General features: G+C 39.3%; 1 protein-coding gene across 3 annotated transcripts; it reads right to left on the bottom strand.

The window, feature by feature from the left end:
* Positions 1-583: 583 nt before the first annotated feature.
* LOC113742819 (uncharacterized) lies at positions 584-13081 on the bottom strand. Of its 3 annotated transcripts, none has more exons than XM_027270811.2 (11): positions 12295-13081; positions 11664-11920; positions 11401-11583; positions 11221-11320; positions 11090-11117; positions 10318-10360; positions 8267-8419; positions 4293-6579; positions 2799-4173; positions 2137-2220; positions 584-1152 (listed from the first exon to the last, which is right to left on the bottom strand). In XM_027270811.2, exons 2-11 carry the CDS (start codon positions 11720-11722, stop codon positions 1088-1090), a joined length of 4377 nt encoding a protein of 1458 aa, XP_027126612.2. In that variant the 5' UTR covers positions 11723-11920; positions 12295-13081; the 3' UTR covers positions 584-1087. The 3 variants fall into 3 exon arrangements, with proteins under 3 accessions (XP_027126612.2, XP_027126614.2, XP_071903006.1); XM_027270813.2 differs by having other exon boundaries at positions 2799-4170; XM_072046905.1 differs by lacking the exons at positions 8267-8419; positions 10318-10360; positions 11090-11117; ... (2 more) ...; positions 11664-11920; positions 12295-13081 and adding an exon at positions 6683-6823.
* Between the last annotated feature and the right edge of the window lie 279 nt (positions 13082-13360).

Genomic DNA, 13360 nt, shown 5'->3' with positions numbered 1-13360 from the left:
TCATAATTCCCACATTAAACTATCAAAATGAAAGAAAATACACGTGGCCTCCATTTTTGGCTTAAAACATTGCTAATTATGACAGTAATACAAAAGCTTCCTGATCCATATGACCCAATCATGCTATCATCAAGTTCATGGATAATCCCTACATTACATGTACCAAAACGTCACCTCTCCAAGTATTTGAATTTGTGTTTTCATTCTAAAAATTCTCAAGCTAGAAAACAGCCAGTTAGTAATCATAAATCTGTTTCCACAAGCATCACTATGGACGTCAAACTTAGAATGCCTAACATCTGTTTCCAGACGTTAACACAATCTTCACGGCTGAAATCAGCTTTGTGGCTTCCTTATCCATATATTTGGATGCAAAAACTAGGCAAAAATACAGAAACATACAAAACAGGCATCATCTACAGCATATCACAATCCATGAATAAAGTGATGTTCTTGCTTTGGATTATCTTAATATGCAATATGTCCAATCATGCGAATTCAATGTAATGTTCTTAAGTTATCTGGATCTGTAAATAGGTCCCTCTTTGTCTCTCCCTGTACATTTGTGTGGTTTACAAGAATGTAAAAATTGCAAATAGCAAATGTTCTCATATCAAGACTCCAGAAGAGTTACATTTGGTATGGCATCAGCAACAAATAGTCAACGAAGATGTATAGACATTTTTGTGCTATAGGCATCTTATACAAGCTGTTGCATCGCATAATCACATAGTTCTCCTTTAAAGCTGTCCCATATGATTCCAACAAGAATATAACTTCTGATATACATTCGGACAGGTGTGATACAAATGACAAGATTATAAAGAATGCTTTTACTACCAAAATCACATTAGCATTCCGCCAATTGGAACTGTACTCTCAAAGATATACATGTATTTAAGCACTACGACCTGAAAGTTGGGCAGGCCCAATCAAAGTTCACTAGCTCCATCAAGTGTTTGAAAAACCAAACAGACCTTTCATTGCATGGCACCTCCTTGACAATTGCTCGTTTGTTCAAACATCACATTGTCGATCATGGAAATCACAAAGATTTTATGGAAGGGACTTTCTCACAGAGACTCAATCATCTAGGTTTTGACTCACTTCCTTTGCTCCGGAATGATGATAAGGAGAAAAATGATCTTGGTGCTGTAAATTCATGGGATGTTTTAGTCAAGTTAAACAAGAAATCATTTCTTAGAAAGCTGTACGCAATAATCTTTGCTAAGAAATCTGACTAAAGGCAGCTACATAGAATTCATTTAAATTCAATGATACTATAAAACATTTGCTTTAGTTGTTAAGGATGAACACCAATCTCCTTCCTCAATGCCGAAGTTTCCAAAATTTTTTCATGCTTGCAGCAAGCAACTTCTCAGAAGCAAAACTATCACACACGAGACCTTTTTCTTTCTTATTTAGGCCCCTTTCTTCATCAAATTAGTTAAACTAAAAAAAGTGATCAAAAGAGAAGCCACTAGTGCTTCAGAGCACAGGTCAACCAATCTATGCAAATAGGCATCGAAAATCTTCCCAGTTAATAATCAAATCCATCTACATACATCTATGAGTGCAACAACAATAGATTTTTTTTTTTACATACAACAACACTAGAATCAATGCAAATTCAGTTATCATTTCCCTACTTTACAACACCATGAGTTTGGACCCATAAGCAGCCAAAGTATGAAGTCAGAATGTTGCCGAAAATGCAGCACAAACGAGTACCTAGTGAGACTTTGAAGAAATATGAATTCTGAAACCTCACCACATAATATCAACAGAAAGTACCCTCATTTGTAAAGTAACAGGAAAACCTATTTGACAAACAGAGTGGGACTTCAGATCACAGAACAGCTGTTTGATCATCAACTTATACTGTAGTCACTGAGAAGTTAAAACAGAGGCCTCTTCACTCAATGCTGATCTAAATCGGCACTATGTAAGTCTAATATTTCCAAGCACCTAAACGTCTAAGACAACTTGTCAAAAATCTAAACCATTCTATTCAAGTGTTCAATATCATGCCAGTACACAGAATTCAGTAGACACGTACTCCACCATCTCATGACTTCAATCCACTTACTGGCAAAGAAAATGACAAAGAAGCAACATTATGTTGTAAAGAGTCACCTTTAATTGAGCTCCCAGACACATGGTCCTCTCTCAGTTTAAAGTTTGCTGGAGGTGCTGGGATAGAGCTCCGCAAGGATTGAACTGTTTTAATTAAGAGCATGCACATAAGAAACTTGATAAACAAATATACATATTAAAGAAATAGGGGCAAAATGCCAAAGATATTTAAAGAAGAAGCTACTTGATAGATCAGAAAGAAACTCATAGAAATGAAAATAACAAGCCATTCCAAAAGTCCATATATGATCCTGTACTGCAGAACTTAGGAATTGAAGTTTTGATGACTAGAGTCCTTATAGCTAGTAGAGTAGCTATTAAACCGAATCTCTAGAATAAATTTTCTAATGAAACATCTCAATCATCCAAAATTTCTACTGGCATGCATTTGTAAAATTTCAATATAGAACAGTAAATTTGTGGAAACCATCATATGCACCAATCACAAATAAAATTGATATAGGCAGAAGAAAAAAAAACTAAGCTAAACTAGTAACTAACAGTATTTAATCAAATAAACAATATCTAGGCGAACAACTGTCAACTCAAACAACAAAGGACTCTGCTACAGTTAATCCAACAAACAAAAATGAAGATATCAACAAATAATTAAAAACTACATGTGTGAGTGTGTGTGTGCGTGTCTATGTCTGTATGTTAACCTTGTTCGTTGAAAAATTCGCTCTCATTGAAGCTATCATCTGAAGGATGTCCCTGCGATGATCCCATTCTTGACTTCCTAAGGTCTTCTGATGACCGATTGGCAGTATCACGCCCATCTTCTGTGTCATCATCTCCCTCAGATGTGGTAGCAGAAATCCAGTCAACAAGAGTTTCTGCGCCACGGCTTTTCCTTCCAAATTTTAGTAACCTTTTAAAGCCTCTAGTCATATCCTTGCGTGACTGATTATTGGAAGAATTACCAACCAGCATTGGTTTCTGAGCTGCTCCCCATTTCTTCCTCATCCGAGCTGCATCAGTCTCAGTTTGACTCAGAGAATGCGAATTCCAAGATGCAGGACTCCCAACAGGGGAATCAACAGAGGCATCAACGTCAGACGTCTCATGAGAATAAGCAAATGAATGATGAGTCCGTGAATTCCACGACACAGGGCTCTCTCCTGGTGAATCCTGTACATTTTCAGAAGGATGAAAACCAGAAGGAACTGCAGCAGCTAATTCAGCCACTAATGATGAGTCCACTTGCGCAAAGGATCTCACAATACCATTTTCTGATCCAAAATTCAACTTCAGCGACTCCTGCTCCAGCTCTGGTTCACCCTGATGTTTAGTTACCGCTGTCTCAAACTCCTCCTCCTCTTCATCTTTGACTAGATCCGCTGAGTCTTCTCCCTCAAAGGCCAAGTCATCAAAGTCATCCTCATCATTAGTGATATCGGATGCCATTTTGGTATTCTGCAAAGCAAAAGTTGTTCTGGCTCCAAGATCCATGCCACTGGCCTTCTTAAGGAAAGATTTAGACTCTGAAGTCTTTGAATACTTGAAAGAAGAATTTTGCTCAGTCTCGTCCTTGTAAAAGTTTTGTGTTGTCAAAGAAATGCCCTCGGAGTTCAATGGAGAAGGCTCTCTGCACTCAGCTGAATTTGCTAGGCTCTTTCTCAGGGATTGTGATCTACGTGACTTTTCCTCCTTGACAAATGAAGTGTCTTCATTGGCACTTTTGCTGCGGGTATAATTTCTCAGTTGTGGCCGAGTTGTTCTACTGGCTGTGAAAGAAGGTTTCGTGTTTTCTTTCCTCAGATCAGAGAAATTGGGAACGGATTGTGCAACAGGATTTTCCGACTGCATCTTACGCCGGCCAGAAATACTGGAAGCTCGAGTTGCAGATCTTGGAACAGGTGCTGCAGTCATCCGAGGTGTGGATGAAGACAAACTTTTTGTAGGTAAACTCTTCTTACTCTTAGGTAAACCATCTACAATGGATGTCTCAGTGAAGGACCCATCCTCACGATACAATTTCTTCTCTGGAAAATCAGATGCACCTTCATCGTCGCTTTGCCCAAAATCTAACTGCTGCTGCCAAATGGAAACTTTTTGATGGTTGGTAATAAATGACAGGAAAAACTCCAATCAACACCTAGAACAAAACTAAATGTTTTAGTACCATTTATAACCAATTAAAAGTAAAACTATACCTGCTCCCTTCTCATAATTGATCGCGTATTAAACGATCTGAGCCTCTCTGCACGTCTACAAGCACTGAATACTGAATCCTGTCTATCAGAAGATACTGAAAATTTAGCCTTCATCTCAGATTTACTACGCTCCAGGCTATCCTGCATTGCCTTCAACTTGGCTTCCTTCTCTGCTCTATTGGAACTCCAATCTTCCCTAAGCTTTGCATCCCTTTTCTGCATATATCTCTCATAGAATTTCCCTCGAGAACCATCTGGAAAATTAAGCTCAGAAAATTTCATATTTTCAACATCATTATGATCCTGGCCACCAACCACTTTCACCACAGGAACATCACTGAATTTGGCCAAGTTTTTTGAACTCTCAGCAGGCTCAGATAATGTGCCATCATGAGACAAATGGGCAGTATCGGTATCTGCAGATGATTTCCTACAAGGTTTTGCAGGTGAGTCATTTTGCCTGTCAATAGGCCTGGTCCTCCATGTAGTATTAGATTGATCTCCAGGAGCCCGCAGTTTGTGCTCAGCAAAGAGCTTTTCAAGTTCATTAGCTTTCATTTTCAGCTCATCATTCAGCTCCTGGTTTCCTTTTGATTGCCTAACCCTAACATGTTCTGGAGGTGGCGTTGAAAAAGAATCAAACCCATCCTGATTCTCAGTAGCTACTTTACTATGGAAAGATGCCATATTACTTCCATAAACAGGAACACTATCATCCTTCCTGCCCTGGGTTTTCTTGATCAGTTCAGAGGCAGTAATTTGCTTGTCGAACTTCATCCTCTCGGATCCAGTTCCTTCAAGTTTTATTGCAGTAACACCACCGTTCTTCTCAGCTGAAGCCAATTCTTTCTTTTGAATATCCTCAGTCTCCAAAAAGGACTCAAACCTCGGATGAGAAGATGATACTTTACCTGCAACTCCTTTGTGCTGAGCAGCAAAAGCATCACGTATTCTTGATCCTGAACCACCTTCTTGTGGTGCATATTCACCCACTGGCCTCTGGGGGGCCCTCGAATAAGTTTGTGCTAAAGAACCATCTCTTATTCCAACTTCCTTTTGATCTGAAAGTTCAACTTGACTAGGTTGGTATGGACCAATAGCTGACCTTGTGTCACTGCCTTTTCCAGCAAAATATCCAAATTGGGCCTGAGAAGTACCCTTCTCCTTGTGGCCAGCAACCTGTGCCTCAGAAAGTACTTGCCCTTCTGTTTTGACAAGGTCATCCCTCTTTTCAGGACCCTTGAACTTGGGTTGATTGTCCGAACGACCTTCCTCAGCTTTTCCACTTGGCAAAGACCTGAACTTTGGTTCAGAATTTGCTAGATCATCTAATCTGCTATCCTCAGCCCTGTTAAGAAATGACCTTGACTGAGTCTTCCCACGTGTTTGATCTTTCCAAGCAGTGACACCAATAACGCCTACAGTAGAATTTGACTTTCCTCCTTCAGAAGCCTCCCCTGACTTATCAGAGGAAACTGTAGATTGCCTCTCCTCAACAATCTCCTCTCTCCCAGAACCTGCACTATCATCTACCCGCTGAGGAATGCTCCTAAACTCCGGCTTACCAGAACCTGCCATATCTTTCTGATCCTCAGACTTGGAATGTGAAACAGAAGACGAAGGGGTGCAAAGAGGGCTCTCAGTATCCCTCTTTTCACCACTCAAATCAATGCTCATGTCACTAGCACCACTCCATCTCCTCAACACCGCCTTCTCTACAGCAGCTGCAGATGCAGATGATGACACATCAGAAGAAAGTCTCTTGATCTCGATTGATTTTCCTACTGCAGGCTTCCCACCAGAATTCTCCTTCTGCTTATTCTCAAACAAGTTAATACGATCCTGCACGCTGAGCCGCCTAGATGGTTGACTCACTGCAATTGACGGGGCTTGATCAAGAGCAGAAGGAGGAGCATCACAGCTACTCTCTTGTTTCTTCTCTTTCTCAGTAGCGAGAGGGTCGTTTTGTTTGCTTCCTTCTTCTGGTTCTGTGCTTGCTTCTCCACTCTTTCGTAGAGAAAAGGATGGTTTCAATGTGGTGGCAAGATTGGGATGTTGATACTTTTGGGATGTGTCTGTTTCTTGTTGTTGGCCGGTATGCTGCTGCTCATGCCTCGGGGGTTGGCAGGACCCAAAGCGAAGGCTGTCTGGAGAAGTGGGCTCGTCATCTATGGACATATCCGACCCATACGAGGATCGGATGGCTGGGTCGTCCCCTCCGGCCTTCCATGTAAGGATCAAGTCCGGCCGTCTCTCGCACAAGGATATGAATTTACCGCATGCTTCGCTGCAATGAAATTGTAGTTGAACAATATTAGCAGTTAATTGAATTCATAGTAAATACTTGACCAAATATTACATAATGATATTTTTTTTTTTGGAGTTAGTACCTAAGGATAAGCTTTGTATGACATTATGTTGTTTAGCTTGTAAAATTCAATTTCCTCCTTTGCTTATTAATTTGAATTTTTTTCTTCTCTTTATTTTTAAATTTTTAAGTTTTTAAGGTGCACAATCAATATTTGTTCGAGTAAAGACATTTAAGTCCAAATCGTCGGGTAGATGATGTCGACTGCAGCACTACTCAGGGTGCTGGGACCAATGGCATCCAGGGAAATTGGAGCTTTTCATCTGGCCCTGTAGAGAAAAATTCTATACGAGCCCATTCACAGTAGACTTTTTCAGCTAGTTCACCAGCCCAATAAAACATACTGACATCAATTCAACTGCAGCTTGTCTTTCACCATGCCATGCTAATGAGGAGTAGAAGCCTGAAAGAAGAGCAAACCAGCTTAAGGTATTAACTCTGTTACTATAACGTGCAATTCTGCTTACACAACCTACGACCCTTTCGTTTCGAGAAACCAAGATAACCCTCCAATCACAGGTCTTCATCTTCCTCCAGGACCAAAGCCACATTAGCAAACTTGCTAAATTCACAGCAGAAAACCTGTCTTTACAAACTTCTTTTGAGAAATAAAACCCCACCAAGTTTCATTCCACCACAAGAGCCAGAGCTTCTCTTTTGCATGGTTTTAACATTTTGAAACACTGCAGTCTGCACCTCCACCTCTCTCCCAAACAATTACAAAAAAAAAGAAAAAAAACTAGAGGAGCAAAGGCAATTAATACAATAAATATCTGACAGAGCGCATACACCAAAATTTGGCAGTTGACTTGTTCATGTACCATCATACATAAAGCCACTGACCACATAAATTAGGCCAAGACACATCTTATTTTCTAACCAAGCAAACAGGGAATTGCACGAGATGTCCTTCAATAAAGCATTGCCTTTGATCTATTTCTCATTTTGATCTAACCCTCAAAATCTCTTTCTCCGGTTAAATTTTACTTGTCAAGACACGTCATAGACATCAGTAGTCAGTGGTCTGAAAACATTTTAAACCAAATCCTAGAACTGGAAAAAGACGACCATGGCAAAAGACGACCATGCAGAGCATTTTCTATCCATCTTTATATACAGCATAACCAAACATCCGATCCTCATTGAAGCTTTGGTCTACGCAGCTTTTCATTTCAGAGAAAGTTATAAAGATTTTCCAATAAATTCAGTGTACAGCTTACTCTAACTTGGCATTTTCCACCATTTCTTTAACTAAGCAATTGTGAAACATGAGATCAAAACAGTACTAGCCCCCCCCCCCCCCCTTTTCTCCAATTATGCAGAAGAAATTAAATAAGCAAGCTGAGAACTGTAAGCTATACCTGATGATCTTGCAGCAGTTTAGACACAAAAACAAGCTTCAGCTTCAATGTCTTAAAAAGTCTACAAAGAACCTTTTTCCTTAATTTTGCCTTACTTTAAATGCTTCACATTTGTTATCTGGAAATAAGCACATGCCTACATCTAAACACAAGCACATCTCTGCAGGCATGTGCAATGTGGGCACAGACGGAAGAAGTTGGTAAGGAGAGCAATAAAAAAAAATGAAAGGTAATCAAGATCTTACTTTAAGCGTAGGGCACCAAAATGATCTGCAAACATTTGAAGGTCCAAGACTGTGTCTGGATTGAAACCGGCAGCAGTAGCCCGAGCACAGGCTGTTGTTAGATCCTGCTGGACTGCAAGAAGCCGCACATCAATGGCTCTCAACAATTCTTTCCTGTTTAAACAGGAACATGTTCAAATCAAAGTCAATAATTACATACTCCTAAAGCCAAAACCACAAGCTACAATTTAGCATTTTATTGGTGGAAAGTAAATAAAAAGAGACACATATATCTTTACACACAAGGCACAAGATCTGTGAGTGTTTCAAGCAACAACCATCATTTCTACTAGCTGGATATCATACATTTGTGTTAGCATTTTAATCTAGTCGATTAGTACAATGTAATCTTTCTTCTTTTGCCGTCTATCACACTAAGATTTAGATGCAATGCCACCTATTCACTAGTCCATTCACCATATAACCGGTAGAGTGACCTCACAGGTTCTATTCATTAGATCAATCATCTAAGTTCAAGTCAAATACCACTTGACAAATCTTGTAGACAAAAAGATGCTCTTCTATACTTTCATTTCTAATTTTTGACCTAGCCATGGAGGCAAACTGGCAACAGGAATGGTCTGTTAGATAACAGGTTTAACCATACGGCAGCCCATTATCAGTTTGTTAAATACGTAAAATTGCCTAATATGAAGACATTCATCACACTGCTATAACTAGCAAAGTAGCATTTCTCCCTTTCAATTTTCGACAACATAATATCTCATTGTCGATGCATTAAATGAGTTTTAGATGAGAATTGAGGTGTATGATATTCCAAGATGAATTGAGATTATGGGAATTTATATGGGTGACTGAAGGATTACATGTAAACCCATAAGTTATCTCATAATCTTAAACATTGAAGGGCAGTTCACAAGGCCCAGTTAACATTGTATGCCAGTTGTCTTGAGCTGGCTTTACAAGGTAGCCAGTGCACAAAACTGAATGGTACATATAATATGCTATGGAGGAGTAACATAAACTAATGCTTTAGTAAGTAAACTAATAGGCAAGTTATTTCTAGTAAATTGATAAAGCCTTTAGAACCAAAATGTTTCCAAGTCTTTGAGATGAAACCTCAATAATTCATTGCATCTCATTTTCGCGTTCTACACACACAAGTAAGACCTAGGAGTTAAAGGAGCAATACATGCTAGCCAAAGGAATATCAGTAATAGGATTGCAGACAATTTTAATATGTTACAATAGGAGGTAGAACACATTCAACACAGATGCAGTCTATGAATTTAATATTCCTGGAAAAACCTTCAGATGACATATGCTTCTAATTTCTCCATTCTGCCATTGTAGTTCTCTTTTTCTCCCAATTATCCTGTCATTTTCTAGATAAATGTTTTAGAAACAAGAAGCACAGACCTAATTAGGGAACAGAAGAAGCAAAAGGCTGATATGAGATATGAATCTACTGCTTTCTTTTTGGTTTTTCTATCCACTATCCTCTGGCAAATGTGTATGCTAGTTAATGTACATTAATATCTGTATATCTTATGCATGGCAAAGGTGCCAAATGAGCCATTTCTCTCTTAGGATTATGGACTAATTTGATTTAGTAAACCAGCTAAATAAACCTTTAATAGAGTTCTTGCACATGCTGCATATGTCGCATGCACGGATGATTAATTTTCAACCAATATCATAAGTTTTGTAGCATCATTAGCCACAAGTTTCCAACACTACAGACACATTTTAGGCTTATATAAGCCATTTAAAAGTAGGCCAAAGAAACCTCTCCGTTTTGCAACAAAAGAAGACGGAGGTCAAGGCTTGAGCCTTATTTAAGAAGCTTTCTTCACTTCTAAAATACATTAGTGATACCAGTAACCATATTAGTGAAACCACTCTTGGTGGTGTTACTTTAGCTCAACAAAAAGCAACTAAGGCACAAATCCGTACTATTGAAAAGGAAACTAAGAGCCAAATAAAGAAATGGAATCGAAACACTGCAAGACAGAGAAGAATCAATGGAGAGAGAGAGAGAGACTCATTACTTTGTTGCATCAGCTGCTGCTGCGGCTCCAGATCCAAGCCCACCTGCATCAACCCCCAAATGCATTATCAATCCAATAGAGTTTTGAAAACAATCCCTCAAAAAAAAATCTGAGGGCAATTAATGCTTCTGATTTACAGCTAAACTCTTAGAAATATATATGCCTTGTGGCAGAAGTCCATGAAGCTAAGCACAAAGTCAACACAGCAGATAGGATATTACAGCAATATCAGTGTGAAAGCCAAGATAGTGAAGCTTCCATGTAGATAGGACTCCATTTGCTTGTCTTGTTGCACTAAAATGCCTATTTACATAGTTCTTGCTACACAGAATCCTTAATGCAGGTGGGCAATCATGCATATGGCGCAATATTTCAAGTCTCAATCACCTATACGTGTCAAATTACACCCAGATAACCCTTAGTGCAGGTGGACAGACATGCATAAGGTGCAATATCTTTCCAATCTCAATTTTCTATATCCGTCGAATTACAGCCAGATTCAACCTTAAGACAGAAGAGAATGTACAGGAAGTATTAGGCAAGAATTAGTTGATCTATTAACTAATTCTTCACCAGGAAATGGCCACAAAAATTAAATGCTCTTTCATTGCGCATAAGTGAACTCTTATAATCTATATTTGCAAAAGTGACCAAAGAGGAAACTTGCCCCATACTTGAGAGGAAAGCTAAGAACAGCTTGCAGGGAGAATGCATATCTACAACTAACAATAAACTTGACAGACAAAACCAAACAGTAGGCAACAAAGCTTACCAGAACCAGAGAGCTGTTGTCCAGTACCCTGACATTTTAGGGAGCAAATCATGAGACCTTTCTAACTTGGTGGGAAAGCTGGCAAGTAAAATCCTCAATGTACTTATCTAGAAGCATGAAAGAGTTACTACCTGCGAATATATTCTTCGAGCTGATTCCAACTGGGACATCTCTGTATCAAAGGTATTGGCCAGTTCCAAAATCTCTGGCGTGCTAACAAACCGCACAAACCTGGAATGAGGGACCCCCAGCATTGTTAAAGTGCATCTGTCTGGTGAAATGAAGTATTCATCTGCAAGGTGCATTAGTACCTCTCGAGTGTTCCCTTGGTGAACCACATTTCAGCATTTTTCTGCCGCTCAACTTCGAGCTTTATAGAGTGAACTGACATAGCCACCTGCTCTTCTGCAACCCTTAAATTGGCAACAAATGGCTTCACCAATCCTGAGGCCAATTTCTCCGTGTTTCCACCACTGGATACAACCAACTCACATCTGCAAAAGGGAACTTCAGCAATGAATAAATTGAGGAGCTAAAACCTTAATAATCAGACATGAGAAAGGGAGCATCTCACCGAGACCGCTTCGGTGACAGCTGGAAGGCAGCATAATCAAGAGGGGTGTCAGACTTCATCGCTGGGCCTTAATTAGAAAACTCACAACCTTTGTTGCTCTTCTTTCATATAAAGACTCAGCGCCGCCAATTAAATCCCAGAGTTAGATCATTCAATTACCTTTCCTCAAAAATCTTAACCCATTACTATCTCCTCCTCATTCTGCCGAATAGGTCCACGAAAGGAAACCCCGTTGTTAAACGAAAAAGTTTCGGCACCTGAAATTTGATACTCCAAAGTGTAAAATCAAAACACTGGTTATGTAAATGACAGATCCTATAGTTCAAAATCCTGGCTTCGTCAAATGTACCTAAAATTGGAGCATTTAGCCTACAGTAGAATTAAACTAAGAATTCCTTCAGATCTGATTGTAGACCCAAAAAAAATTCAAATGCCAACCAAAGCAGGTAGCTAAACCTACAACTAAACTTAAAAACAGTGCCACTATAGTTGGCTGAAACTTAGTTCACAGGAGAATCAATTCAAAAAAAAAAAAAATCATCAAGTAAAAACAAAAATGGAAGCACAATTAAGAAAATGAAGAAGGATAAATAGAGAAAAATGCGGGACGATCGTGACAATCGAAGCCTACCATGGAAACTGGGATGAAGAGATCTTCAAATTCCGGTGCCGGATCATCCAATTGCGGTTCGCATCGAAGCCCGCATTTCCGTTACCGTAACAGAAATGTGGCAGTAAAGATAAACTTTATCCTTTTTTTTTTGGAAGAGGGGGGGGGGGGGGGGTTGGGGATATGTGTGCGTGGGTTTTTGCGGAGGGGAGGGAGAGGGAGAAGGTTTTGGTGGGTTTACTCTGGGCTGGAACTGGAAGGAAGCCCTAGAAGGGGAGTAGTAAGATAGTTGTTTTTGCGGTGTTTTTTGGGTTGGGGCGGAGGGGGTGTAGGTAGCTTTACTCCTCCTTGAAAGTTGAAACTCAAATGTTGTAGATGTAGTACCACTGAGTATCTTTTTCTTTCTCTCTCTAATTCTTTGAGTTTGAGGAGGAGGTGGGGTTTGTCATTTGTGGGGAGGAAGAATGGAGAGTGGGAGGGAAACGTAGAGAGACTACTGCTGTTTGTCGTTTGATGAATGAAAGTGCTCCTCCTTCAGACAAAACTTACAACCACCTCGTCCTACTTTCATTTTTACTCTCCACTCCACTCTGCAATTAAACCCATCCCTCTTTTTCTAAATCACCTCTTTTCTTCTTTCATCTTATAATAAATACATCCTTAACGGGGGGTGAAATTGAAACACTTTCGATTTAAACGACACTGCCGTTGCCGGAGACAGACACCGCTGTTGGATGGATTTTCACTTTTCTCTTCTTTTTTTCTCCCTTCTCCAGTTCACGTACCACCAGTTACCATTTTGTCTCTTTTCGATAGCTTATTATTATTATTATTATTTATTTGGCAATTTTTTTTTGGTATTTTTTAAATAAATCAAAATCAATTACATATCTTTTTAGTTTTTAACTAACTGTTTATTACTAACAAACACGTACGTCACATCATCGAATCCCAAAAACTCAAAAAGTAATGTAATATATTAAAATAAATGTAATATATTAAAAAAAAAGTAATATATTAAAATAATATCCGACCCAAATAGAATAGGGTAATTATTCTTTCTTTGGATGCACTACTGCTACCCGAG

The sequence above is a fragment of the Coffea arabica genome, chromosome 4e (genome assembly GCF_036785885.1).
Source record: "Coffea arabica cultivar ET-39 chromosome 4e, Coffea Arabica ET-39 HiFi, whole genome shotgun sequence".
In the NCBI taxonomy this organism is placed as follows: Eukaryota; Viridiplantae; Streptophyta; class Magnoliopsida; order Gentianales; family Rubiaceae; genus Coffea; species Coffea arabica.
The sequence above is the reverse complement of the archived record's forward strand: the minus strand, read 5'-3'. Positions and strand labels throughout refer to the sequence as shown.

Coding starts and splice junctions, on each gene's coding strand:
- LOC113742819 (XM_027270811.2), bottom strand. CDS start 11,722: ATGAAGTCTGACACCCCTCTTGATTATGCTGCCTTCCAGCTGTCACCG. Junction 11,118..11,220: donor CTCGAAGAATATATTCGCAG/GTAGTAACTCTT, acceptor CTAAAATGTCAG/GGTACTGGACAACAGCTCTC. Junction 4,174..4,292: donor CAATTATGAGAAGGGAGCAG/GTATAGTTTTAC, acceptor TCCATTTGGCAG/CAGCAGTTAGATTTTGGGCA.